This window comes from Passer domesticus, chromosome 19 (genome assembly GCF_036417665.1).
Source record: "Passer domesticus isolate bPasDom1 chromosome 19, bPasDom1.hap1, whole genome shotgun sequence".
NCBI lineage: Eukaryota > Metazoa > Chordata > Aves > Passeriformes > Passeridae > Passer > Passer domesticus.
In genome coordinates this window covers 6,544,830-6,569,381 of record NC_087492.1, presented here as the reverse complement: position 1 = coordinate 6,569,381, position 24,552 = coordinate 6,544,830, and the positions used below count along the sequence as shown (strand labels likewise).

The 24,552-nt window shown below is 45.9% G+C and overlaps 1 protein-coding gene and 1 long non-coding RNA gene across 13 annotated transcripts in view; one reads left to right on the top strand and one right to left on the bottom strand.

Moving 5' to 3' along the window:
• Nucleotides 1–24,552, top strand: part of CUX1 (cut like homeobox 1) — a 307,940-nt gene that overhangs the window by 29,029 nt on the left and 254,359 nt on the right. For 4 of the 12 annotated variants that reach the window (XM_064394622.1, XM_064394618.1, XM_064394623.1 and 1 more), the window contains exon 1: nt 8,341–8,483. The exons of the other annotated variants lie outside the window; for them this stretch is intronic. In XM_064394622.1, the coding sequence (XP_064250692.1) occupies nt 8,421–8,483 (63 nt within the window). In that variant the 5' untranslated portion in view covers nt 8,341–8,420. Of the gene's footprint in view, nt 1–8,340; nt 8,484–24,552 lie in introns of those variants that run through there. 12 annotated transcript variants of the gene reach the window in all.
• Nucleotides 1,030–9,210, bottom strand: LOC135283630 (uncharacterized). Its single transcript, XR_010349313.1, has 2 exons — nt 8,968–9,210; nt 1,030–6,548 (listed from the first exon to the last, which is right to left on the bottom strand). It is a non-coding gene; the product is annotated as an uncharacterized LOC135283630 (long non-coding RNA).

The window sequence follows — 24,552 nt, the reverse complement described above, 5'->3', positions numbered from 1 at the left end:
ATACTTTTTGTGCAAATAACTTCCTCTGTGGTCAAGCTGTTCCTCTCAGATCCAGGCTACAGATTTGTGCTTTATACTCACCACTTTTTTACCCTTGGATTTCCACCAGTATCAGTTCACACTCAGAGTATGAAACTGTGAAGGAGGGAGCTGAGCTTGGCAGCAAGAGTCAGGAGAATTTACAGCGCAAAACGCTGAGCAAAACTCATGGTAAAGGGCAGGAATCATCCCTGGCTTGGCTCCATCCGACCAGTGGGGCAGACCCTGAGCAGCTGTAAACAGCCACACAACTGCACGTTCCACAGGAGCTGCAAGCATTTATATCACTTGGCCCAAGAGCCTCTTGCAGAGATGCAACATTTCACCAGCTCTGGTGGGGTTCCTCCTGATTTATACCCCCCGAGCGAGCAAGCAGAGCCAGGGTCTTTCTTCACCAATTAGAAGTGCCCCACAATTATATCTGCCAAGTGTCATGAGCTCCAAGTCTAAACACAAAGCAACAGCTGAAACTGGATATGAAGAAGCAGGAGGGCAGAGTTTTATGATAGATGTTTTATTGGAATCATATAAAAAAAAGAAAAGCATTTCACATATTTCACGGAGGTATTTTATGTGCAAATTTAATATGAATCCTCTTCTTGTTAAACTCTTACGTGATCTATGTACTTCAGTATATAAAACACACTATAGGACAACTATGAACAAGTTTATTAAAACAACTTGGGCTCCTGTTGACATCACCAACCACACAAGTGCTTGCTCAGATCTTATCAGTCTCTCCTTATATTTCAGGTTACCTACTTGCTCGTTTTCCCTATATATCTTTCATTGTTACAAGAATTCAACTCCTGGGCAGATCTCACAGATAAATCTGCTTGTCTGTTTGGGGAATATGGCTCTAGTTCTAATTTTGCAGACTTCGTTCAGGCAATACTCCCTCTGACTGCAGGGATTTTTGCCTGAGTAATCCTTTCAGAATTGGACTCTCCGTGATTTTCATTTACTTAACAACTTGGCATTACATCTGTAAAATATTAGCTCTGTAATGTAAAATATCAAATTAGATTTATGCATTAATCTAATCTATATATGAAGCTTGATAGTCAGTTCTGTTACACTGCATTATTGCAATTCCAGGCATTCTGTGTCATCTCACATTTATTCTGATGATGCAAGAGAACCAAGGAGTGAGACTGATAGATCAAATTTGGTAGCCCATGCATGTAGAAATCTGAAACTTTGAACAAAATTTAAAATCAATTCCCACTTTCAGATAAACCATGTAATTTGTTTTTTAAAACATGTAAATGTTTCCCTATCAATCACAAATAAAGAAGAGCACACACAAAAAGCTAATCTGAAATAATCAACAGAATAACAAGCTATTAAACAGGAAAAAGCAGGTCAAAATATGTAGCCAAACTGCAAAGTATTCTCTAAAAGTCCCTGAAAAGGACAAATAAGCAATTGTTTATTTTCTGTGTTGCAGTTGCAGTCTGAAAAATAAAAAATTACTCTTTCATACATGTTCATAAACTGCATTTATAAACACTTCGCACAACTAAATTATATTTGTTTCCTCCAGGTTGGCTGCCCTTGAACATTTTTCTCCTTCTTGCAGTTTTTCCTTTTTTATATAATCCCTTCATGAAAGCAGGTCTTATGCCCATGGCCCTGCTTCAGCAGCTAGCCCCACACAGCAGCCACTTAAGAACACATTAAACTAAAGTTTTGTGTGTGCTTTGGTACCTTTAAAAACTGCATTCTTGGAGACAACCCACCAATACATTATTCTTACATCTTAAAGCCATTTACTTCTCTTTATGAATGCTTCCAATTTGTTTCACTCTTGTTGGGCTGAATCCAGCTTGTTATTTACAGAAAGAACACAACAAGATTAATAGGATGGAGTCTGCACTAGCCTACACCCCTGGAAATTCACACTGATCCCATCAATTCCATATAATTTCTTTGGATTCATAGCAGGTTAAAGCCCCAATCCAGGATAATGCCAAGCAGATGCAGACAAGGGCCAGCACATAAATGTAGAGAATCGTGGCCAGAATAAAACTGGATCTCCTTATTTCAAAGAAGAAGGTAATGTTTAGATACAAAATATTACATGGATTTTTTTTCCCCCTGTTTGGTAATCTGTCACCATCTGGACACCAAATAGGAAATGATGCAACACCAGGGGGAGAAAAACCCAATTTATTTCATACATGTTACTAAAGAAAGAATGGATTGATGTGCTCCCCCAAGCACTTTGGCTCACTCATGTGTCACAACAGCACAGGTATGATCTCTTCAAACAGGAGGTTCTCCACACTGAAATGTTTCCTGTGGGACACAGCATCAGTTTTGCCAGCGTGTGGCAGCTGCAGTGAACTCAGGGCTTCCTCTAAGGGAGTCTATTTTCTCCCTTTGTGCATTAATTCAGAATTACTGTTTCTCCTTCCCCAGCATTCGCATGCAACCACCCCAAACACAGTTGTGTTTGCAGAAAATCACAGTTGTGCTAAGTCAGTCACAGTGCTCACATTTCTAAGAAAAGATGTGCTTCCCCAAATGAAACCTCACCCTCATGACTGGAGAACAAACCACCTCAGACACCCAAACCACAGATCACAACTCAGGTGCCCATGGGGGACCCACCGAGGGACATCACCACTGTTGGGGGACAGTGGGAGCAGAAAGCCCAGCTGAGGAGAGGAGCAGAGGGATGTTCCCTTCTTCCGACCCACGTGAAGTGTTTGTGTTTGGAAAGCGAAAGAAAAACCTTTCTTCTCTTTCCTCTGCCACGGCAGCTCAGCTCTGCACTCACCCACTTCTGTGGAAGGGAAGGAAAGGGGAACTGGAGGCAAGAGAGAGCTCTGAGCTGTTTTATTTGTACTTCTCCTCCTCCTCCTCTGCCCTGCAACCCTTGAGGTGCCCCACAGCCACCACGAGATTTTGATCTCCGAGTGCCCACTGGTGCTGTGCAGCATGGAGAAACTGAGGCAGGACCCAGGGAGTCCTCTCATGTCACCAAGTCCTTTCATGTCACAGCTGCTGTCCCCAGCCACAGCCACCAAACCAGCTCCCCTGCCACTGGCACAGCGGCACAAACAAACAGAATAAGCCCAGGTGAGGTTCAGAACACAAAAAAGCATTTAAACTAATAATACAGGCTTCAGATGCTTATTCTAAAGTAAAATGTGGAATATTGGAGCTGAAGATTCAGCAGAAACTGGGAGAATTACCTGTCTGGGACAGAGTTAGTGGAGGAAAAGCACAGCCAAAATGGACCTGAGCAGGGAGGGAGAGGGGAACAGCAAGAACCTGAAGTGAGGAAGTGGCTGCATGAAGTGGGTGAGGGTTCATGATAGGAATAGCAAAATAAATACCATAAAAAAAAAAAAAGGATGTGCAAAACCCAACCCCCAAACCTCTAAGAGAAACCAGTAAAAGGTAAAAAACATGAAAGTTTTCAAGTGAGAAAAAAGGTGGGATTTTTTTCCTGGGAATATAATCTACTAACTTGTCTGCTGATCCCTTTAGAGGGCAGAAAAGCTAAATTCCCAAATCAAGACCAGCCTAAGTGAGAGAGAAGAGTACTTCATAGAGCATGAGGCCAGAAAAAGACTCAATTTGCCTCCCATCCAACAAAATCCTGGCTCTGGTACCATCCTGTGCATGGGATATAGGATGAGAAGGCAAGGACAGTGCTGACAAATTAAAACTGGGGTGAACCATACCCTGAGAGAAATTCAGTATCAAATTTACTCACTCCAGCTCCAGGGAATGCATAACCCAATAGATCCTTTCCTCCTCTAATTCTTTCTGCTGTTCCAGATGTTCACCAAAACACAACCATGCATCTGGATGGAACATTTGGTGAGAAAAGCAGCTGTTTGAGAGAAATATTGTGGGAGCTCTTTTGGGGTCTTCAGTACCTCCTGCTGCACATTCAGAGACACCCCTGCAGTGCCATTCCATGTTTGTGTTGGTGTGGCTTAATCCACAAATCCTCAAGGAAGGTCTGTTGTGGGTTATGCTGGATCCTCATAAACGTCTCCAGAGTTAACCAGCAAGTAACCACACCACACAAATTTACTTTGCTTTTAATTGTGGCTGTTTTCCCTGCCCTCTGTGAGAATTGCTTTCTTCTCTTCCACCTGCCAGAGTGTATCTGTGCTCACGGGCTAACCGAAATCACAGGATTTTGTGCTTGGATCATGTGTGCTGCCATCTATATGATTTCTGCTAAAACTTCCCCAATTTACCAAAGAATGTGGGAACTGCCATGTTGGTTGAGAAAACAGGGGTCCATCCAGCTGAGTGACCACAGCTGGACACCCAGATAATCGTGTGCAGGCATGGGGGACACTTCTCCCTGCTATTTTCCCTGTTTCCAACCATTTTCTGCTCAGGGGCTTTCCTGAGCTTCTACATGTCACAGCATCCACATCACTGGCCAAACCCTCAGGCAATTTATGTGCTGCAAAACCTCTGGCTACTAGCAGGGATATAAATCAAGCAGAATTAGAGTCATTGACAATAATTGGGGGAAAAAAAATCGGTGATTTGGAAGACATATATGAGTTTTGATCTTAATTTGGACTAAATCTCCCAGGAACATAAATTATCTGTTTGGCTGTCTCTGTTCCCTGCCATCCCTGTGGAATCCTGCTGTGCAATGGCACAGAGCAGTAAAGGATATCCCAAATCCGGTTTAAGGGGAACAGAAGGGCACTTCCACAGTGGAGAGGGCTGGGATTTTGGAATGAGGAGCTCCTTTCCAGCAGGCACAGGAACCAGGGACAAGAATCAGCTGAAGGAAATGGAAAGATGAGAGCCATGAAGTGGGGAGGGAAGGGGCTGGACAAGGAGCAGACAGAGGTACAAAGAAGGCTCTGGAGGAATTCTTTTAGGGCACTGATATAAATTTGGGAGTCAGTTTACATGAAAATGAGAAGAAAAAAAATACAAGAATCCTTGGAGAAGAGACCCAAAAGTTACAGGTGCTGGGAGAAGCAGCACCTCATCTTTCAGTGCCCTGGCCAAGAAAATCAACCAGGTTCATTAAGGCAAAGAGAAGCCCAAGTCCAGTGATCAATACTGGACTCACTGTCCAAAATATCCTCATGAATGCAGACTGATGCCCAGGGGAGCAGCCATGCTAGGGAACTGTTCCCAACAGTTTGGGACCTTTGGAATAAAGATCCATTTTCCTCAGTGTTCCAGATGATGACATTAAAATCACAAGAATAATTTTCTGTGATACTCCAAAGTGCAAATATGTTAATTAAAGAGCTGTTTCAGTGAGATCTTATGATATTAATAAGCAACAAATTTTAATGCGATTTTCACCCAATTCCCCAAAAGAAATCTGTACAACATACTTAAAATTATTTTGGATGTATCAAGCAGTACTAGCTGCTGCCGCCATTTGAGATTTAAACTTCAAATCCACTGTGCTTCCTTTTTCAGTGCTCTATTAGTGCCCATTGGAAGAAGTTAGCATTTACACAGATCAAGTCTAACTTTAGAAAAACCTTCCTCAAACGAACAGATGAGAATGATTCCTCAAAACACAATAACCCAATAAAACTTTATTCTAACCACCTTCTTGCCAGGGTTGCACCCAGTTTTCCAAGCTCTCTTTCCCATTGTACACAGGTACATTTCAGCAGGAACACAAAGCACATTATCACTTGCTCCAAGGAGCTCTGTAGCCTGCAGGATCTTTGCAGAATCCAGCCCGAAGAAATGCAGCACTTTGAGAAAACAGAGCTGTCAAGCAAGATTTCCTTGGGCTTGCTGCCACACAAAATGGCAAACGAGGGACTTGATCCTGCATGGAAGACAATAGGAATTATAGGTGCTCAGCGTTTGTCTTCCAGCAGAGTTAAGGTTTCTCAGTAATTCCCCAAATCAGCCGTACTGCTTTATACTTATTCAAAATTACATAGCTAAAAGCTTTGGTATGCAGCCACAGAGCTTTTATTTCAAATTGGCAATAATGTAACTTCTGCAAAAAAAAAAGACTACAATAATGTTAAAAATATCATAAAATGTTATTTATATCAGGATTCATTTGTTACCCCATATGACAATCATTCATATTTCTTGACAGATATAAACCTCCGCTTAACACATTAGTATCATAAATATTACCAGATATAACACTGTAATTTAATACCTACCAAATGTATTTTAAAATATTACTCAATTTAAAACTTTGGATTTTAACCAGATGTGTTTCCAGAAAATGATTCAGGTCAGATGCTTTTTTCTTTTCCCTTTTCTGTGCGCGCGCGTTCAAAGCGGAGCGTTCCTGTGTGATTTATTGTGCCATGACTGTGTGCCCCGAACCTAAAACAGCACCACGATACTTCATCCTTGAGGCTTACACACCTGCAGTCCAAACTAACAAGAGAAAACATCTACATGGCACGGCAGGAGCCTTTGAAATGTCTTTTTGCAGTTGCCTGGACACAGAACAGACTGGTAGAACAGGGAGGCAGCGGAGAAAGGGTGAAGACAGGAACTCCAGCCTCTTTCATCTAGAAAGGGGGGACCATGGAGAGATTAGAGGAAAGGATTTTGATTAGATCACTGGAATGTGAAATGATGCTTCCCAGGATTAAAATCCTATTTTAGAGCTACCAAACCGGTTACGGCGTTAGTCAGAATTCGGAGGCTCGCGCAGCTCCATCCCTGCTCCGTGCCCGGCTGTCGCTCCGAGCACCCCACACCCTCTCCCCAGAGCAGGGGGTACCCCAGCCAGGCACCCCAATCCTCTGCAGCATCATCCCAGCAAGGAGCTGCCCTCCCTCAAAGCATGGCACTTCTGGGGGAGAAGCAGTTTTCCTCTCCAAGGGCATCCCTGGGTCCAGCCCCACGGCAGTCATGTGGAGGCTCTTGGATTTCGGTCCCATTGGGCCCCCAGTTTAGATCACCACGTAGAGGTCTGACATTTTCATAACCAAATGCCATTAGTTTTATTCCCAGCACAGCCAACCAACAATCTGAAGGTCTGTAGTCGTCGAGCTGATCATTACGTGGAACCCATTAACATAAAACCCGCCATCGCAATTAGTATCTTTGTAAGCAGCAGCCTCAGCAAAAAGTGGAAATGGAGGCTGAAATGATGGTGCTCTTCCAAAGGAGGCCGGCAGCAGATTGGGAAATAATCTGTGGCAATTGCTCTGCTGCTGTCTCTGCCGTAACTTCTCCAAAGACAGGCAGAGCCATTTCCAAGCAGTCAGCCCACGGACTTGAGCGAGCACTAAATTCACTCGGTGATCAAATACAATTTGAGAAAAAATCTAGAATCGCTCACTTGGGGGGGAAGAGATATTTTCCTTTTACAGATGAAGTGCAAAACAGCAAAAGTAGCTTATTTGGAAAAATACCATGCACTTTATTGATTCCAGAGGGGACAGGTACAGACCGTGGGTTTGCCCATTTCCCAGTAAAAACAGGGAATGATTTCGAGGGGTGCAAGGTATCTTGCAGGCTGGTTTGTTTTGTTAGGAGATGAGCCTGTTAAAATATTCTTTGCTTTTCAGGAAGGGAACAAGAAAAATGTTCGTATTTATAGCAACATTATTGTTTAGAACAAAATAAGTTACTCCATCCTTTTAATCTCCGTTTCTATGGCTATCCTGCGCGGGGCCGGGACCTGAATTTCCAACCTCCGTGCGATCCGTCTCCCCTCGGCGGCACCGGCCCTGGCAGGGAGCGCCTGAAGAGATCCCGTTCCAGGCGCTCCCGGACGGCCGCGGACACCGGGAACCCGCTGCCCTCGGTGCACTTTTTCATTGCCGCTTCCCCAAAACTCTCCGCACTCGGCTAATTTTAGCCCCGCGGCTCCCCGAGCGGGCTCCCCCCCGCCGCGGCTCCGGGCACCATTCGCCGGGCGATGCGATGCGCTGCCATGCACCCGCGCCCCGCACCGCCCCGCATCCCCCCGCTGCCCGGCATCCCCGCGCTGCCCGGCCGCGTCCGCGTCCCCTCCGCGCCGCTGTCCCCGCATCCCCCCGCGCGGCGCGGCCGCGCTCGTCCCCGCAGCGCCCCGCGCTGTCCCCGCGCGTCCCGCGTCCCCTCCCCGCGCTGTCCCCGCGCTGTCCCCGCGCTGTCCCCGCGTGTCCCCGCGGGTGCGGGGTCGCCGGGAGCGCGCGGACGCGGCGCCCCTTCCCCCCCCCCCCCACCCCGGGAGCGCGCGGGCTGAGTCCGTGTTCCGGGCGGGCTCCAGGCCGGGATTTGGGCGCTCCCTGCCCGCCTCCCTCCCCCTTGCCCCCCCGCCCCTCCTCCCCCCTCCCGCCGGCTCCCTCCCTCTCTCCCTCCCTCCCTCCCTCCCCCTCCCTCCCGGCTCCTGAACTCCAGCCCCTCTCTCTCTATCAGCCGCTCACTCTGTCTCAATATGTCTCAAGATGGCGGCCAATGTGGGATCGATGTTTCAATATTGGAAGCGCTTTGATTTACAGCAGCTGCAGGTCAGGCTCCCCCGCTCGCCGCACCGGCCGGGCCGCGCCGCCGGACCCCCCCTCCCTCCCTTCTCCGCCTTCCCTCGGGCCCGGCCTCCCCCTCCTCCTCCCGCTGCCGGCCCGCGCCGCCTAAAGGGAACCCCCCGCTCCGCCCGGCCGCGGCGCTCCGCTCCCTCCGCCCCCCCCGCCATCGATCACCGGCCCCATCGGAAATTGATCCTCTTTGTTCAATTCATCGATCAGCCCAAGATGGCGCCGGAGCCGCCGCTGCCGGGGCTGCCGCCGCTTCGCCCGCTCCGTCCCGGGCTGCTCTTTCCCCGCTCCGCGCTCCCCCCCGGCGGCGGGGCCGTGCGGGGCGGCGGGCGCGGCGGGACTCCCGGCGGCCGCCGCTCATCCCCCGCCCGCCTCCTCCCTCTCCCTCCCCGCCGCCTGCCCCCTTCCCGCCGCCGCGTCCCCGCCGCTTTTCCTCCGCCGGGAGCCGGGGAAAGTTTACCGAGTGCTGGGACTTTGTGTGGGGGCGCCGGGCGGGCTGGCGGTGCAGGCGCGGAGCGGCGGGGGCTGGGGGCGCTGTGGTGCCGGCCGGGCGGGCGGGCGCTCCCCGCCGCCGCCGCGGGGTGCCGGCCCTCGCTCCGCTCTGCTCCGCTCCGCTCCGCCGGGCGCGGGGCTCCGGCCGCCGCCCTGCGACCGCCGCGGGCACCGCGCCGGGCCGCCAGGGGAGGGGACGCGGTGGCACCGGCCGGCAGGGAGGGAGCGAGCGAGCGGCGGAGGGTCCCGCGGGGTGGGGAAGGGGCGAGCGCCCGGTGCGCGGAGAGGGGGGCTCGGGAGGGCAGCGGCGGAGGGGCGCGGGGGCGTCCCGGCCGGCGGGGGGCACGGCGGCGCATCTCCCCGCGGCGGCGGGAGGGCACGTTACATAATTCACGGGCTCTCCAGCCTCTCCTGCTGTCCAGGATCTGACAGATGAGCGGAATATTGATGCTTTACTGCGCGCTGGCTCGGGGGAGCCCCGAAGTGCCGTTTCCTGCGAGGGAAAGTCCTCGCAGACCGGCCTCCCTCCCCCTGCCCCCGGGGGACCGTCCCCGGGGGAATTGCGGCCCCACGGTTTAATTGAGTTGCCGGGCTACAGATAAGGCCGGGGCGGGCCGGGGGGGTTGTCAGACGCTGTATCGGTGCTGCTCCCGCCGTGAATGGGATTGCAACACGCGTGTCTCCCAGTTGATTGGCGCAGGAAGGCGCTGCCCTGCCTCTCCGAACCCGCCGCTGCCTCCCGTTTAAATAAATTGGCTCGAAAGCCGGCGGCTGCCCACCCTGGCCCCCGCGGAGGCGGCGGTGGAGCCGGCCGGAGGCTGCGGCAGGCGGAGGCATGGTGCGCTGATGCTGGGCAGAGCCGCATTCCCGCTGGAGGTGAGGGGATGCTCGCAGGGGGCCGGCGGCGGGACCCGGCTCCTGCCGCCCTCCCTTCCCCTCGGCCGGGCGTGCGGGAGCGATATAATATATAATATAGATATATAATATTCAAAACTCCCACCCCAGCAGCCCCCGAAAGGGGAAGTGCTGCGTGGGATCTGTGCTGGGAGGCCGGTCCCTTCCGACTTTCAGGTGCATTAGGAGGTGGGGTAAAGTAGCGTTTTGTTTCAGGTTTCTCTGTCGTCTTCCACCCCCTTTCGCGTTTTATTGTTTCTTTTAAAGGTTTTGGATTAAGGTAGACTTGGCTGAACTTTGCTAACTTGAAAGGGTTCTTAATAGTGACCCGGAATACCTACAGGAATACAGAAAATGAGATCCAGATGTAGAATTGTATAAAATAAAATGGATTAAATTAAGATGTAGTTAAACAAGGTCTGACATCTCTAATTGTGGACTTTTGCTTTTGCCTCTGTGTACGTGTGGCTGTACTTGCTTAGCATAGGAAAATAAACGCTCTGAACATCGCTGCCGTGGCGTTACATTTAACGGTGAACAAGTCTAAATATTGCCTGTAAAAATAAAGCCTTCAGAAATGCTTATTGATTAAAACATATTATGCTAAAGTATCTATCATGTAAATTAAATTCTAAAATGTAATGAACACAGCCAAATGGCATTTTGATAGATTGTTCTATTCTGTTTTTAGTAAAAAATAGCTCACTTTTATCATAATTTAATTTCTGTGCATACTGTAAAACCTGTTGTGGAGTATCACTGTACAAACCTTAATCTCGTTTTTGCAGACTAAATGTGACAGTCTGACTTGAACAGCTTGTAGCTTCTCCTTTGAAGCATTCTGGTAACGCCAGCTTAGAGTTGTTTGAACAATATTCATTACCTGCTTTTGAGGACTGGTGATTATTTATCCGTGCTGCGGATTGAGGCTGTTCACCTGTTGGCAGGTTCAGCAGGCGGGCTGTGAGCAGCACAGAGTTTGTTAACTTTGCATGCACTCTGTCTGCAGAGAGCCCTGGAGTGACCGAGGAGGGCGAGAATACCTTCCTCCCTATGCAGAATAGTTAATTTGTTTCAAATTAGCTTTTTATTTTTTCTTTTTTACCCACCCATCTGCACGAAGAGGTAGTGTAATATTTACTCCCACTTGCAGATGAAGCAATGTGCTATAAAAACTATCATTCCCAGGGATGAAGTTCAGTCCCACAGAACTGTCCATGCCTCCCTCCGTCCCCGTCCTTCGCTTGCGCTGACGTATTTAGAGCGTGGAATTGTAGAAAATAAAAATACTTCCGCGTACTCTCTGTTCCAGCACGAAAGCCTGGAGGATTTATGCTTAACACAGCTCCACCTGAGCCCTGCAGAACTCCAGCTCGTGGAGCTCGGGGTGTGAGGGCTTTGAAGCTCTCTGTGCATGAGAAAGTCGTGAGGAGCTGGGACTGGGCAGTCCCCGATCGCTGGCAGCCAGCGCCGCGTACCCGGCTGCTCCCAACTTCCTCTTCCACCTTCTGTTAGAAGAAGATGTTTAACTGTTGATGAGCTTCGACCTGCCTTGTAATATTAAGCAGCAGGTTTCTCCAGATTGTATCAATATTAATTAAAAACAGAGCCAGGAACACTTTAGGGTCTGACTTTTTAAATTATTTATTTCCTTTCACTAAATAACCCCTTGTTTATAGGGAAAGATGTTTCAAGTGTTGGAGACAGGATTAAATAATTCAGAACTTGGATTAAAGAACAAAAAGGTCTGTTCACAAATGGAATATGAGATGCAAAAATGGCAGCTTCCTACAGGTATCAAACAGGGCTCTTCACTGGAGACTGTACCTGCGAGGCACGCAGCTGAACATTAACCCTTTTCTGTAGTAAAGGCTGGCATGATTCCTAAAGAAACTGGAATGGGCATGGCTTTGCTGCCTCAGTTTGCCCTGTGGTGGCAGATGGACCCATGTTTGATGGGGAGGGAGTTGCAGAGCTCAGAGAAAACAGCCCCTCACAAACAGGGAGTGCTGTGGCAGCAAATGCAGGTGAAATCTCTGGAGAAATGCTGCTGCCCTCCAGTTAAAGCTGCACGTCCCGTCTGGAAGCAGCTGTGTGATTGGAATCAGATCAGCAGCGTGAAGGTAACCTGCTGTTCCATGGTCCTGGTTTGTTTGTAGTTTTTGGTGTCCCCATCACCTTCACTCTAAAAGCAACCTTTTGCTGGAGAACAGGAAAAAGAGCGTCGTGTTCCTGTGGGCACAGCATGCAGCTCTCCTTGACAGTTTGCTTCATATTTCTGAATATGGGTGTGTATATCAATAGCAGAGGAGGCAGCTGGTCTCTCTGACCAGCAGGAGTAAATCTAGCTTGAGCCACAGCTCTGAGCTGGATCTGAGGACAAATGGAAGAAGTTAATACTGTTTGAAAACTTAAACTATCTGTAGTTATTTTGACAATAAACACAAGTTCTCAAAATGTCATTGTAGCTTTTTAGGAGAGGCTCACATTCTGGTAAAAAGTACAGTTTCTTATTGCTTTTGAGCAGAATGGCAGAACTCGTTACCATCAAGCTGGGGAGTGAAAATCTAAAGGCAAATCTTGTTAATGTGTCTGTTCTTTAAAATCTCATCCTGGTATTGCATCATATATGATTAAAGTAAGGATAGAATATTAGTTCTGTGCAGGCTGTGACTAATTGTTTAGGGTAAACCATTGATCTTATAAAATCTGTAACAAAATCTGGAAAAACTAAGTTGTAATTAATAGCTTTTAAATGCTGAAGTACTTCTGTTACTAAATTAGAAACAGGCAGAGTTGTTAGCATCTTTTAGTTGGGTCTGATGGTACCAGAGCACAAGCTGATCTGTGAAGGAGTTTGTATGCTTCATCAGCAGTGGAATTAGTGGTCAGGTCTGAGTGTTTAATTTCGCTATCTGTGCAGGTCATTGTAGAATTGTTTCTGTCCTAAAAGCAGTCAGTGGTCCTCTCTTTATAGTGGTAGCTGGATGTGCATGTGGAGCAGAGTCTGCAGCTGCTGTAAACCCATTTCTGCTCCCCTCAGCTGCTCGGAGAGGAGAGGTGAAAGCAGCTGGGTGTTCCTGCAGGAAGGGAGGGATGGCAAAGCCAGGGCACTGCTGCCAGGATACTCCGAGAGAATCCCTGCTCCCCTGCAGCAGGAAAGCTTTGGCAGCTTGTGCCGGTCAGGGTGATGTCCCTGGACACCCAGCACACGTCACATACCAGAAGAAAGGCCCTTGATGTACTTCTGGCACAAGAACTTGTCTTTCATAGGATTCCTTGAGTCCTGTTCCTCGGGAATAAATCTCTGAGAGCTTTTCTGTCCCTTGCTCTATTCCTGCAATGAAATAATGCCCATCAGAAATGTGGCAGAGTCACTGCGTGCTTCGGTCACTCTGCTCTAGTGCCAAGTTTGTGGTTAATTGGATGATGTATTGAGAAGTGCAGCAGGGAGGATTTGGGGTATGGTAATGGTTGGGAGTTTTCTGAGGAAAAATCACACTGATTGGCTGTGTCTGACAATACCAAATAAGTAAGGGGTGAAACATTTTCTAGGGAAGAAATTACATGCAGTCTAAAATTCCAGCGAACAGTTATTCTTTATTTGCAAGCTGATTTGTAATGCAAAAAGTGGATGTAGAAAAATGCATAATCCAGAGTTTCGGTTTGATCACACTGAGGCTGAGAATAAAGGCAGTTTATTTACTGGGTAGAGAACAGACACATATGTGGATGATTGGTATTTTTTAAGGCACCGAGCAAGCAGTGTGCACTGGCTTGCAGCCTTTCTGTGTAAGCAGGGTGGTAAATTCCCATCTTGTGTATCCAGGTTTTTCCTGCACCTGTGCTTGATTCTTTCCCATATTTTTTGTGGGAAGGCCTTGAAAATACTATGTTTTCTGTACTGGGAATATAGTGACAATGGTCCACTATGCTGGAATGGGGGAGCGGGGAGAAAGATTTGAGGATGAGAGAGGGGGAAAGCTGGAATGGGATTGTTTGCAGAAGACAAGGAGTGTTGGGTGAGGAGACTTGTACTGGAGTGCTCACACATGGCATTGAACGTACCAGGAAGGATGGGAGAAACTTGGACCTCACAGTCAGAAATAGTGCCCTTAAATTAGTGAACATAAGATAAATCCTACTCATTTTGTGACATATGTTCTCAGCTTGTTTTTGTTGTCTCTGGTTTGACAAGGCAAATCAGTGATTTCTGCCTTTATTGGCAGTTATAATGAAGAAAATACAGGCTATTGCACTGGTTGGATTGTGCAGAACATGGAATGCAGACAGATTGTTGAATGTTAAGTTTTTATAAAAGATTAAACACAGTTGGGTGTCGGTTGTTGAATGTAACAAAGGTCTCCACTCCTGTCCAACAGTAATTTGGATTTCCAGGAAAGCTCTAGGCAGTGAGGAATTTGTAGTAGATCCACCACTGTACCCTGGTTGTGCTTCTGTTCTGTCTCTAGCAAGACACTGCAGTGTTACTTGCACCTCCTGTGACTTAGCAGAGTTAAACATTTACCCTGAATAAAGATAATTTTTGGTATGAAGGTGTTAAAGCCGGGAGGAGCCCGACAGCTCCCGTGTGTGTTACAGCAGGCAGGGGTTTGCAGCTGGAGCCTGTCACACTCGTGTCTAACAGCTTTTTGCCTCCCTGGCAATTCACTTTCCCCCTTGCCTTGCAATAATTCTATTCTTTGTCAGCAGTTGGGGCAATAAGGAAGTTTCTGTGGGGGCTGGAGCTGTGCTGCCTTTCCTGGGGAGCAGGGAGGGCAGCTGGGGTGCTGCTCACCCTCCTCCTCCTCCTCATGGACCCAGTGATCTGCTCTGGGAAGACAGAGGTGAAGATTACTCATTTTTGAAAGGCTCTAAAGCAGATGCACAGAAGTATTTTAAGCTGCTGTGTTTAGATGCTTTGAATTCCCCATATCTTTGTGTCTCTGGTTGTGAGCACTCTGAGGCACGTACGGATGTAGGCCATGGCTGTCTCCGAGGCTTTTCAGAGGAGTTCATACATCAGAGCTGAGCAGATCCTGTGGTTCTGCTCTTTTGTGTAGAAATGTACCTTAGTGAATGAGCAAGCCTGGAGACTGCAGCATCTGGAGTGCCAGCACAAGCTTTCTGTGAATGATAGGATGAAATATGGCTAAATGGCTGCACAAATTCCATGGGAACGTGACCATTCCTCTTGCTCAATCCAGTGATTTTGTATAGGTGAGCCCGGGTGTGCACTGCATGTGGGAATTCAGGTGAGACCAAACCATGGTTTTTGGATTCCTGGACACATTTTGTCACATCCCTGGAGCTGTGGAGCTGGGATGGTCCAGTGCTGCTGCTCTATCACGTCACCGTGGGATTGCTTTTATGGGCTTGGGAAGGGTGTGTGCAGGAGCAGTTCTGACACATTGCAGAGGTCTTTCCTTGCTGAGAAATGTTGGTTTCTGTCTGTGGCTCACGTGTGACTAGCTGAGGGGTAGCAGTGTTAGAGGGAAGTAAAAATTAAAACAAGTGGTGTGGGGGAAATGACACTGCTTAAAGGAGTGGAGGGGTAGAGGGAAGTGGTGAAGAAAGGAAGGAGGTAAGGAGTGAGCATAAACCTAGGACTTGGAAATGAAACTTCTTGCAGTACAGATGGGAGAAGAGAGCTTACTTTAGCCTTTATATAAATATTGGGCAGGGCACTGTTTTGGGTCTCCCAACAAATGCCTGGCTGTAGTGTTGCCACCAAATCCACCTCACCTGCACTTGCTCACCTTAAATCACCTGGGGTTTGCCTCCTGGCTGTCCTTGTGGGAACATCCTGGGAAAATTTGTCCATGAGATGCTGAGGTGATGGTGTGACTTCAGAGTGCACTGGCAGTTTTTAGTGTTACCCTGTGACAATCAAGGGTTTGTCTTTCCTGGTAGCTTTCTATCCACCTGCATGGTATTTTCAGGTATTACTAATAGGAGAAACATTCTTATTGTTCTTACTGAAAAATAAAGGAGGGGGCAAAAAAACCCGGGAATTTCCTAGCGTTTTGCCTTTTTGTTTTTCTTTTTTTATTTTTTATTTTTTAATAAAGACTCAGACTAAGTATGTCTTAGATGACAAGAGCTTGTATGTTTTGAGTAGAAATGACCTGGCTTATTCCTGTAGAAACAAAACTGCAAAGCCAAAAGGGAGTGTTGCAGATGATGAGATGCAGTGGAAGTTTCATGGGTTAAGTCTTGCTCCTTCTGCTCTCGGTATCTCTGGTAGGTGTTTGTGGTTTCATGGTGTTGCTGAACCAATCTTCTAACGAAAACGAAAGATTCCTCTTACCAAGGCTGAGCTGAAGCTGGTGTGTATGAGCCCTTCAGAAATGTCTGTATGTGAGCATCACTTTGGGCAGTGGTGCTGACACCCAGAGCCTTGAACAGCTTCAGCGTGAGCACAGTCAGGAGGTGGCAGTGGCTCTCAGATGAGTTGGGAGTTGCAGTCCCACTGCCAGGAGCTGCCCCATCCCCTGCGCTGGTTTGCTTCTCCATCTGGGAAACGCTGATAGTGCTCCCAGCCCCTCTTTGAGATACAAGATTGTGAGTTAGCAGTTACTGTTGGGTTTTGCTGCTACTTAATTCTGTCTTGTAGATAAACAAGGCTCAGTGGTTACATTTTCTGCACCTTTGTTCTCAGTATTTTAAATGGCTCAGTCAGAGAACGTGCTGATTTGTAGGCACTTTTCAGGCTGTTGCTGAAAACAGTTTCTACAGAAATGAATGTGAAAAAAGTGTTGGTTGTCCTAAAAGAATATTGAGAGTGATTGGTACTAAATCACTGGAAAAAATGTTTCTTGCCCTTGGTTATAAAGTTATAATCTAGAGTTACTCATACATAGACACACTTACTTTAAAACATACTTCCCTGTTGTTTGATGTAATGTACAATTTATCAAGTTTGCCTTCATATTTCTCTGTATATTGAAAGCTGTTTAAAATTTACATTATAGGCAGCAAACTATATGAATGTTGAATTAAAAATTCAGCAGTTTGTGGTTGCATCATTTCAAGCTCCAGCCCAAGGTTTGAAACAGCTCCCTGTTCCAGCAGGACAGGCCAGGCTCAGCCAGCCAGGGGCAGGGAGGCTCTTCCATCCCAAGCCATGCTCTGGTGGTTTTAAGGACAGTAAGGTGGTTTTAAGGACAGTAAGGTGGTTTTAAGGACAGTAAGTTTTAAGGACAGGGAGCCTTTGGGCCCCCTGGATGGCCAAAGAGAGGAGAGAGGGGAGATATGCAGAACAGTTCTTACATGATGTGCTGCACCTGTACTTGAAGGCTGAAATGCATAACTCACCAAACACATAGCATGGGGTAGCTTGAAACCTTTTCTTTTTAACTTTTCCCTTTCATCCCAATTACCCAGGCTCTGCAGTGCACCAGCAGCCTGCTTGTGCTGTCAGTAGGGTTGGGGGTTTGCTTTATCTGTGCTGCTTGTGCCATCAGGAATATCCATCTCCTGTCTCCTGCTCGTGTCCTGCTCCCTGCTGGGGCTGTGCTCCTGGCTCCCTGAGCTTGGCAAGGCTCGATAAACTTTATTCCTGTTTAGCACAACACCCAGTGAGCATTGCTGCATGTGCTGAAGTTTTAGCTCGTGTGTAGTCAGAGTTTCTGGCTGAGCTTGGCTGAAGGAGCTGCCCTTTCTGCCCAGCCCAGGGTTAAGCTGTGAGCAAAGATGTATCTCCATCCTAGTCCAGCAGCCTCTCATCTTTGCCTTTATCTCATGTTTCTAATCAATTCCATTCATTTTCTTGTTATTTCGTTGATGTGACACACAAATGTTGTCACAGTAGCTCAATAAAATTTATACTTGTGTCTTGTCTGTAATTATTTTTCATTTTATTTTTATTGGATGTTTACTCGTTTTATTGCATGTTCACGTCAAAGTAAATTTGTATCATGTTGTGACTTAAAGATGTTTGCTTCATTTTCATCCATAAATAAAATGTACCCTTTGTCTAGGATCTGAAACACAAGAATGTTAATTTTGTCAGTGAACTACATATCTGTTTTTCTGTTGCAGATCTGTGTGTGTTAATATTGATAAAACTCAGCTTTGGTTTGGTATGTCTGGTATGAGCACAGTTGCTTTTCTGATATTAATTGTGGGGATGGGGTAATATTAAACATTTAAAAACAAGGAGCCAGCAGTCTTGCAATTGATTTTCTGTGGAGAGACTTTTGTGCTGAGTTGTTTACACAATTGTAACCTCAGTTTCTTTTAGGTGAGTGCAAGTGTTTCATGGATTTAAAAAATACAGTTGAGTGCACTGCTTTCTCCTCCCTTCCCTTCTTCCAGGAGCTTTAGTTTTCTTTTGCTTATAGGTTTCTGCACATTTTCTTTGGCATGGAGTGTTGCTTTCGAAATTCTTGGGATGCTGGAAAAGGGCAGTTTGCTCATATTGTGTCCTCAGCTCATCTCTCTGCCTCTGTTCACTACAATTTGTCTGTTTTCTTAGGCAAATGTACTTTATACTCCTAATTACCACTTGAAACTCAGAATATATTTTTTTCATTCCTCCCAAAAGTGAGTGGGTACTTGTGGCTCTGTAGGGGTGAGCTCGGGGGTGCTGTGCTCTTGCTTCCCAGGATGAAGCAGACAGTAGGGAGGGAAGAATTGTTCTATAAGAATTTATTCTGTACTTCGTAAGAATTTTATTTTTGTACTTTCCTGACCCTGTGAAACTCTGGGGACCATCAGTGTTACTGACAGTCCTTCACCCCTGCAGGACTGAGGATTAATTCGCTAGTTTAGGTCAGGATTGGAATCAAATGAAACTGTCTTACAAAGCCATGCTCTCAGTTTTATGTCCAATGGTTTGCTGTTTCCATGCTCATGAGGAGGAGGTGGTTTCACGTTTTCATTTAAGTGCAGGCAGAGTTTTGGTCAGTCCCACGGCTGGAAAGCTTTATTGTAAAAGCTGAGTTCTTCTGTACAACTCGTAATACGCATTTTTTTCTCTTAGTGAGGCCTTTGCTGTGCTCCAGGCCATCAACTAGTGAGACCAGAACTGTGTGGGATTTTTTTCTTGGAGTGATGTGTTAAATACAGCACAAATTATTAAAACATCGCACACACTGTGCTGTGATCAGCTTGGTTTAGATGATAAATTAAAATCTGTTAGCATCTGAGATGTTCTGGCATATCCTGAGAATAGTTAGTTCTTTAATATGCCAAGCTAAGTAAAACTTGATTAGTGTCACTATCTGGGATTTTCTGTCCTGTAAATAGAACTTGAAGTCTAAAATTGGAACTGTGAAAACCTACTTTAACTGGAATTAGAAGAAGAATTTAATAGTTCAGATTGATTTCAGGATCTTAGAAAGTGGTCACTGTGCACCAGAGCTGTTGTACGTGCCATCTTCTTAAAAATTAACTTCACTGCAAGGGCTGAAAAGTTACTTTGGGACTGCAGCACAGTGTGCTGGGCTGGAAAGGTGCTCTCTGTGCTTGGCTGCTGCCTGTGTGCCAAAGGTTGTTGTGTCTCCAGCTCCTGGCTTTGCACTCCTGATAGCTGCCAGGATCCTGGCTGGTGAAAGGTGATGGCAGGAATTGAGGTTGGAGCCTTTCTCCTGCCAGTGTGAAAGCTCCTGATACCAGGAGATGATGGCTCTGTGTGTTGGTTTTCAGTTTTTGGTGCATTTTGGTTTTGTGGATGAGATGGGAGCTGGTGAGGCAGTGGGGATGCCTGGTGTGGGGCAGCACAGCCACTGCTGCTGGGCTGGGAGCCTGTGCTCTTGCCTTGCTTCCAGGGATGTCATGGCAAACTGCAGTCACACCTCACAGTGTTTTGTGCCCTATTTATTTGCTGTAATCATTTTACCAACCAGTTGTGAAGTTAATTTCAATGGTAAGAAATATTCATTCCATATCTAGCTGCCTTTTTTTTTTTTAAAGTTGTTGGTTGGCAGCAGCCCCTTTGTACAGTGTCTTGATTGTCAGCTCTTCATTATAAATTTACTTTCTAAATGCTGACTTAAGGCCTGACACTTTGTTTGTTTAACTGTCAGTTACACTACTTGGGAGACCTAATAAAAGCCTCTCAGATCTTCCTATTGAATTAGGCCACCCTTTACCACCCCAGTGACTGAAGTAAAACAACTGCAAGAGTCTCTTTTCCTGTCTATCCCATTTTTGCTGGAACTCTGCTTCGGGTGTCTTCTGATCCTGTCCTCACTGTGACAGTCGTTCTCTGCTAAAAGGTCACTGTAGTGTTTTAATTGGATTTTTCAGCTGCAAGGAATATAAAAATATAAGTTTATTAATAGAGTGGCTTTGATCTTGAAGGATTCCAAAACATTTGCTGCATTGCGAGTACAGGAATGGTTTAGTTTTACTGCTCATTCAGGGATAATCAATTTTGTCGTGGAGCATGGAAAGCTGGATGTTCTTCCTGGGAGGTCAGGGGAAAGTAGGGGGAATCTGGGAAGGCAGAATGTTGTTCCCCAAGTGGAATTTCCCCAGGATACAGAATCAAATTGTGATGCTGTCAGAGATGCCAAAGGATCTTTCATAAGTTGTTTTGGTTTTGTTTTTTTATCTGAGATCTTTGAAAAAGGTCACGGGCAAGAGACAATTAGAGAAACACTTAAGTGACCTTGTTAGTGTATTTTTATGGAATTATTGTGCTTTACAGCTATTGCTGCTTTACCCAGATGGTTATTGCTGGTTTCCATCTGTTCATTAAGGAAAAGTAAAGACAGAAAACGACAGCTTTAACTGGGTTTTAAACCAGAACTTTCAGGTTTTATTTCTTCTTTGACCACGTCAGGTTAATGTGTTGGGTGAGCACGCTGCGGTTTCACGGCGAAGAGATTAAAGTGGGAGCTTGTCTGCTCAATATGGGTCACGACAGCAGCTTCCTGTGTTTTGGGCACCCTTTTCTTTGAACAGTGCTCAGGTATGAAGTGTGATATCACCTGGCAGGGAGCCAGGCCGAGGGAAAGACTCTGACCAAGGCTGACATTATGGAAACCATTTAAGCGTTCGTGGACAAAAGGATCCTCAGCTCATATTGCTGCTTATTCCCAGTTTAACCTCAGGGCTTTCTGTGTGACTTCTTGGTCCCCCCAGTGGAGTTTCCCTGGTTTTACTAAGATCTGCTCCCTTAGAGGTTACACACTTTAAAATCTTCAAGGCTTGCAGGTGTGAGAGCTTCATGCTGGCACTGATGTAGGTGAGCTGACACCAGTTTTAGTGTTCTTGTGCTGGGGGTGATTCCCCATGTCTCAGTTCCTGGAGAGTGGTGGGAGAAGGAGCCCAGAAAGGCCAAGAACATGATCTGGATTTTCACCCAATGATGAACAAAGCAAAACAAAAAACTTCTTCAAAGTCCCATCGTCCTGCTCATGGCACTAAGAGTTTTTCTTCACCTGACTTTTTTTGAGCTGGTGGATGATTTGTTCTCACAGAGCTGTTTTCAGGCAGCAGAAGGTTCAGGTGGGGTGGAAGAAGGAAGCTGTCTGGAGGGAGAGCTGTTTGCAGGGTCCTCAGCAGGGTACACAAGAGTGGTTTTATTTCCCTGACTTCTTTGCCAGTTGCTCAACCAGATGTCCTCAGTAGTTTGTGCTGTAAGATCTTAAGTAATTAGATCATTCAGATTCTAGTTAAACATAATTAAAGCCCTGTGTAAACTGAGTGAAGCTGACAGGTTTTATAGGTTGGTCATAGCAAAAATATCAGATGATATAGCTCAGCATTAATACAAAAAGATTTAAGCCTCTCTGCCCTCAAATAAAGAGGTGTTTAGTCTCCAAATTTAATCCTTGATTAGAACTACAATTTATGGAGCTTACTAAAAATGTTTTTAGGATCTTGGAAGCCTTACTCAAAAATGCTTCCATGTAGTGTTTGCTGGTTAAAGTTTCCTCTGTACCCCTGAATTCAAAATAGAGAACTTCTTTAGCAGTTATTATGTCAAGTTAAACAGAAAGATAACAGAATTTTGCTGGTTTTTTTCCCAGTGGGTAAATCAGTTGCAGTGGTGCTTCTTGACTTGAGAAGGGTTGGAACAAGCAGCACCATCTCCGGGTGCCTTTCCCAGCGTGGAGCTGATTTGCCTTTGGGATGATCTGGGTGTAGCACAGCCCGTGTGAGGTGCTTTGGTTTCCAGCAGTGCCTTCCAACCCACGGCACGCTGGGTTCATGAGCATCACATTCCCCTGGTTATTGTTAAATAGCAGAACTGGAGAGAATCACCGTGTAATGCCACCGTGTCTGCAGGTACTGCAGAGCAAAAGAGCAAATGTGAGATTGTGAGCACAGGGCTGAAACATGAGTTCCGTGTTCCAGCCTTTGATTATTGTTGTTTTATTGCAACACTTTGAAGCTAATCTTGATTATTTCTCTCCCTCATTTTACAGATATGACACATTATTTTGTTGTTTGTTTGCTGGCAGGCGAAACATATTTTCTGAAGGAAAGTGTTAACAGATCCGCTGATAAAATGTCTGTCTTCTAAAAACTGTCTGAAGACAAATTGAGTATTTGTCTACATGTGCTGTTCACACTGTTGTACCAAACAAATTAACAAGATGATTCTTGTCTTTTCTAGGATGTAAACTTTCTTTTATAATGTTGTAGGAGCCCAAAGTTGTGAACTAGACCCAGGGTGATCCTTGTTCTGCCAAGTGCTCTGAAAGCTGATTGTCACTTTACTGTAGCTAATAAAGAAAATTTAGGTACAGAACATCCACAGGAAAGTTATGCTGGAAAATTCACATTTGAGTAGTAAAGAGGGATTTAGCTGTTCGACTTAGTTAAAAAAGAAAAATCAGAAGAAAGCTGCAGTTATCTCTTGGCAATCCTAAATGATGAAGTTGTCTTGCTGGGTACTGAAAACAGCTCCTTTGCATGCACTGCAGAGTTATTTCATGCAATAACTTCCCACGTCCCCTCCAGCCTCTCCCCACCACGCTCAGTTATGTCACTGGTGTGATGCTCTGAGCCTTGCTGTCCTGGCTGGAATCTCGAGCCTGTTTCCAAGCTTGTATTTCTCACTTGGCAGCACACGCTGCGGCTGGTGGGCAATCTGCCGTATCCCTTTTTTGTCAAACATCGGAGTTGGTGTCTGACACTGAATCCGGGAGGAACAACGGGGAGAGGGAAATGCACAGCGCAACTGGAGAGCTCTGCTGGGTGTCTCTGTGCATTTTTCTGTACTTATTGCTTATGATTGATTCCCACTTCTTGTGGTGATAGAGTGATGGGGGTTCTGCTCTTTTTGTATTTTAAGTTATTTGCATGACCTGGTAAGAGTCAAATTTTCAGCTGCTTTTTTTCTATCAAGTGCTTATCTGCTTATGAGTGAAAAACTCTGTTTCAGGAAAATCCCCTTAAGTTCTATAGAGACAAAACAATTCTGTCAAGGTGTGTATACGTGTGTGTGTGTTTGTGTAAACACACAGGCTCACACAAGCACAATCTCCTTTCTGGATCAGCTCCCACCATGCAAAATACAAACCTGAAAGGGCTATAATTGATTATGTGCAATAGGAGACAAACAACCAAGATTTTGGGAGAGGGCAGGGTGTGGTCCAGATCTGGCAAAACATTTAAGAACTGAACATTATTTTTTCAAAGGTAGGGAAACTTTAAAACATTGGTCCAAGAGTTAAGACTGCTTGGGAGAAGGAAAAGAGTACAGTAAACTGAGACATCGTCTTTGTAGGGGGAGGAATTGGGAAGAAAGAACACACAAGTTTAGGTTAGTACATGTTCATGTTCTTCTGGTTTTTTAACTTCATTTGCTTCCCTGGCAGATGTCCCATGGCTTTGAGGCCTTTGTCTGTGTGAGAGAGAACATGAAGGAGGGCTTGGCAGGATGCTTGGGGTTATGTGGAATAGCTGGTAGTCATATTTATAGTTGGTGTTGTCTCTTGGCTTATGCAACTTTGATAACCAGCAATCATTTTGTAAAGTTACGTGTTGTGTTGGCAAGTCAGCTCTCCCTGAGTTCCCTCCACCAATTCTGCATTGTAGATACAGCTCATGTACAAGTTTTTGAATAGGACTTGTCACATCTACAACTTTACTTTTTGTAGGCACCCTCCATTGTCTTTTCAAACTTCAAATCATGCAACAGAAGACATTACATGCAACCCTGCTTAATTGAGTTGAAAAAAACCAACATTTTAAAAGCAATCTAGCAGTCCTTAAGAGATAGGATTTTTTGAGCTTTGTATATTTTATATATATATATATATATATATGTATGTATGTATGTATGTATGCTGCATCCTTCTTTGAAGGCACTACATTCATTTTGCAGTGATTGTTGTACCTCAGCATTTTATATTGTTTTCTTCTGACTTGCTGAAATTCACTGTGAACTTGTTCCTGCAGTCTCTGTATTCTGCAGGGGAAGAGGAACAATATTTTTCTGCTGTGCGAGTTTGAACCTTCTGGTTGCCTTTTACTTTCTTTGTGTTTGTGGCTCTAAATAGATTTATAACTCTGCAGCTTTATGCCTTTAAAACACCTGCTGTAATTGCCTAGAAATATCCTCCATGTCAGCCTTTATTGCTTACTGTGATTACGCTTCTGGTAACCAGGCTTTTTGGCAGACTCATAAAATAAGTTTCTCATAATAGGATTCCGAATGGAGTTAAACAATATGCATAGTTCAAAGTGCAAATAT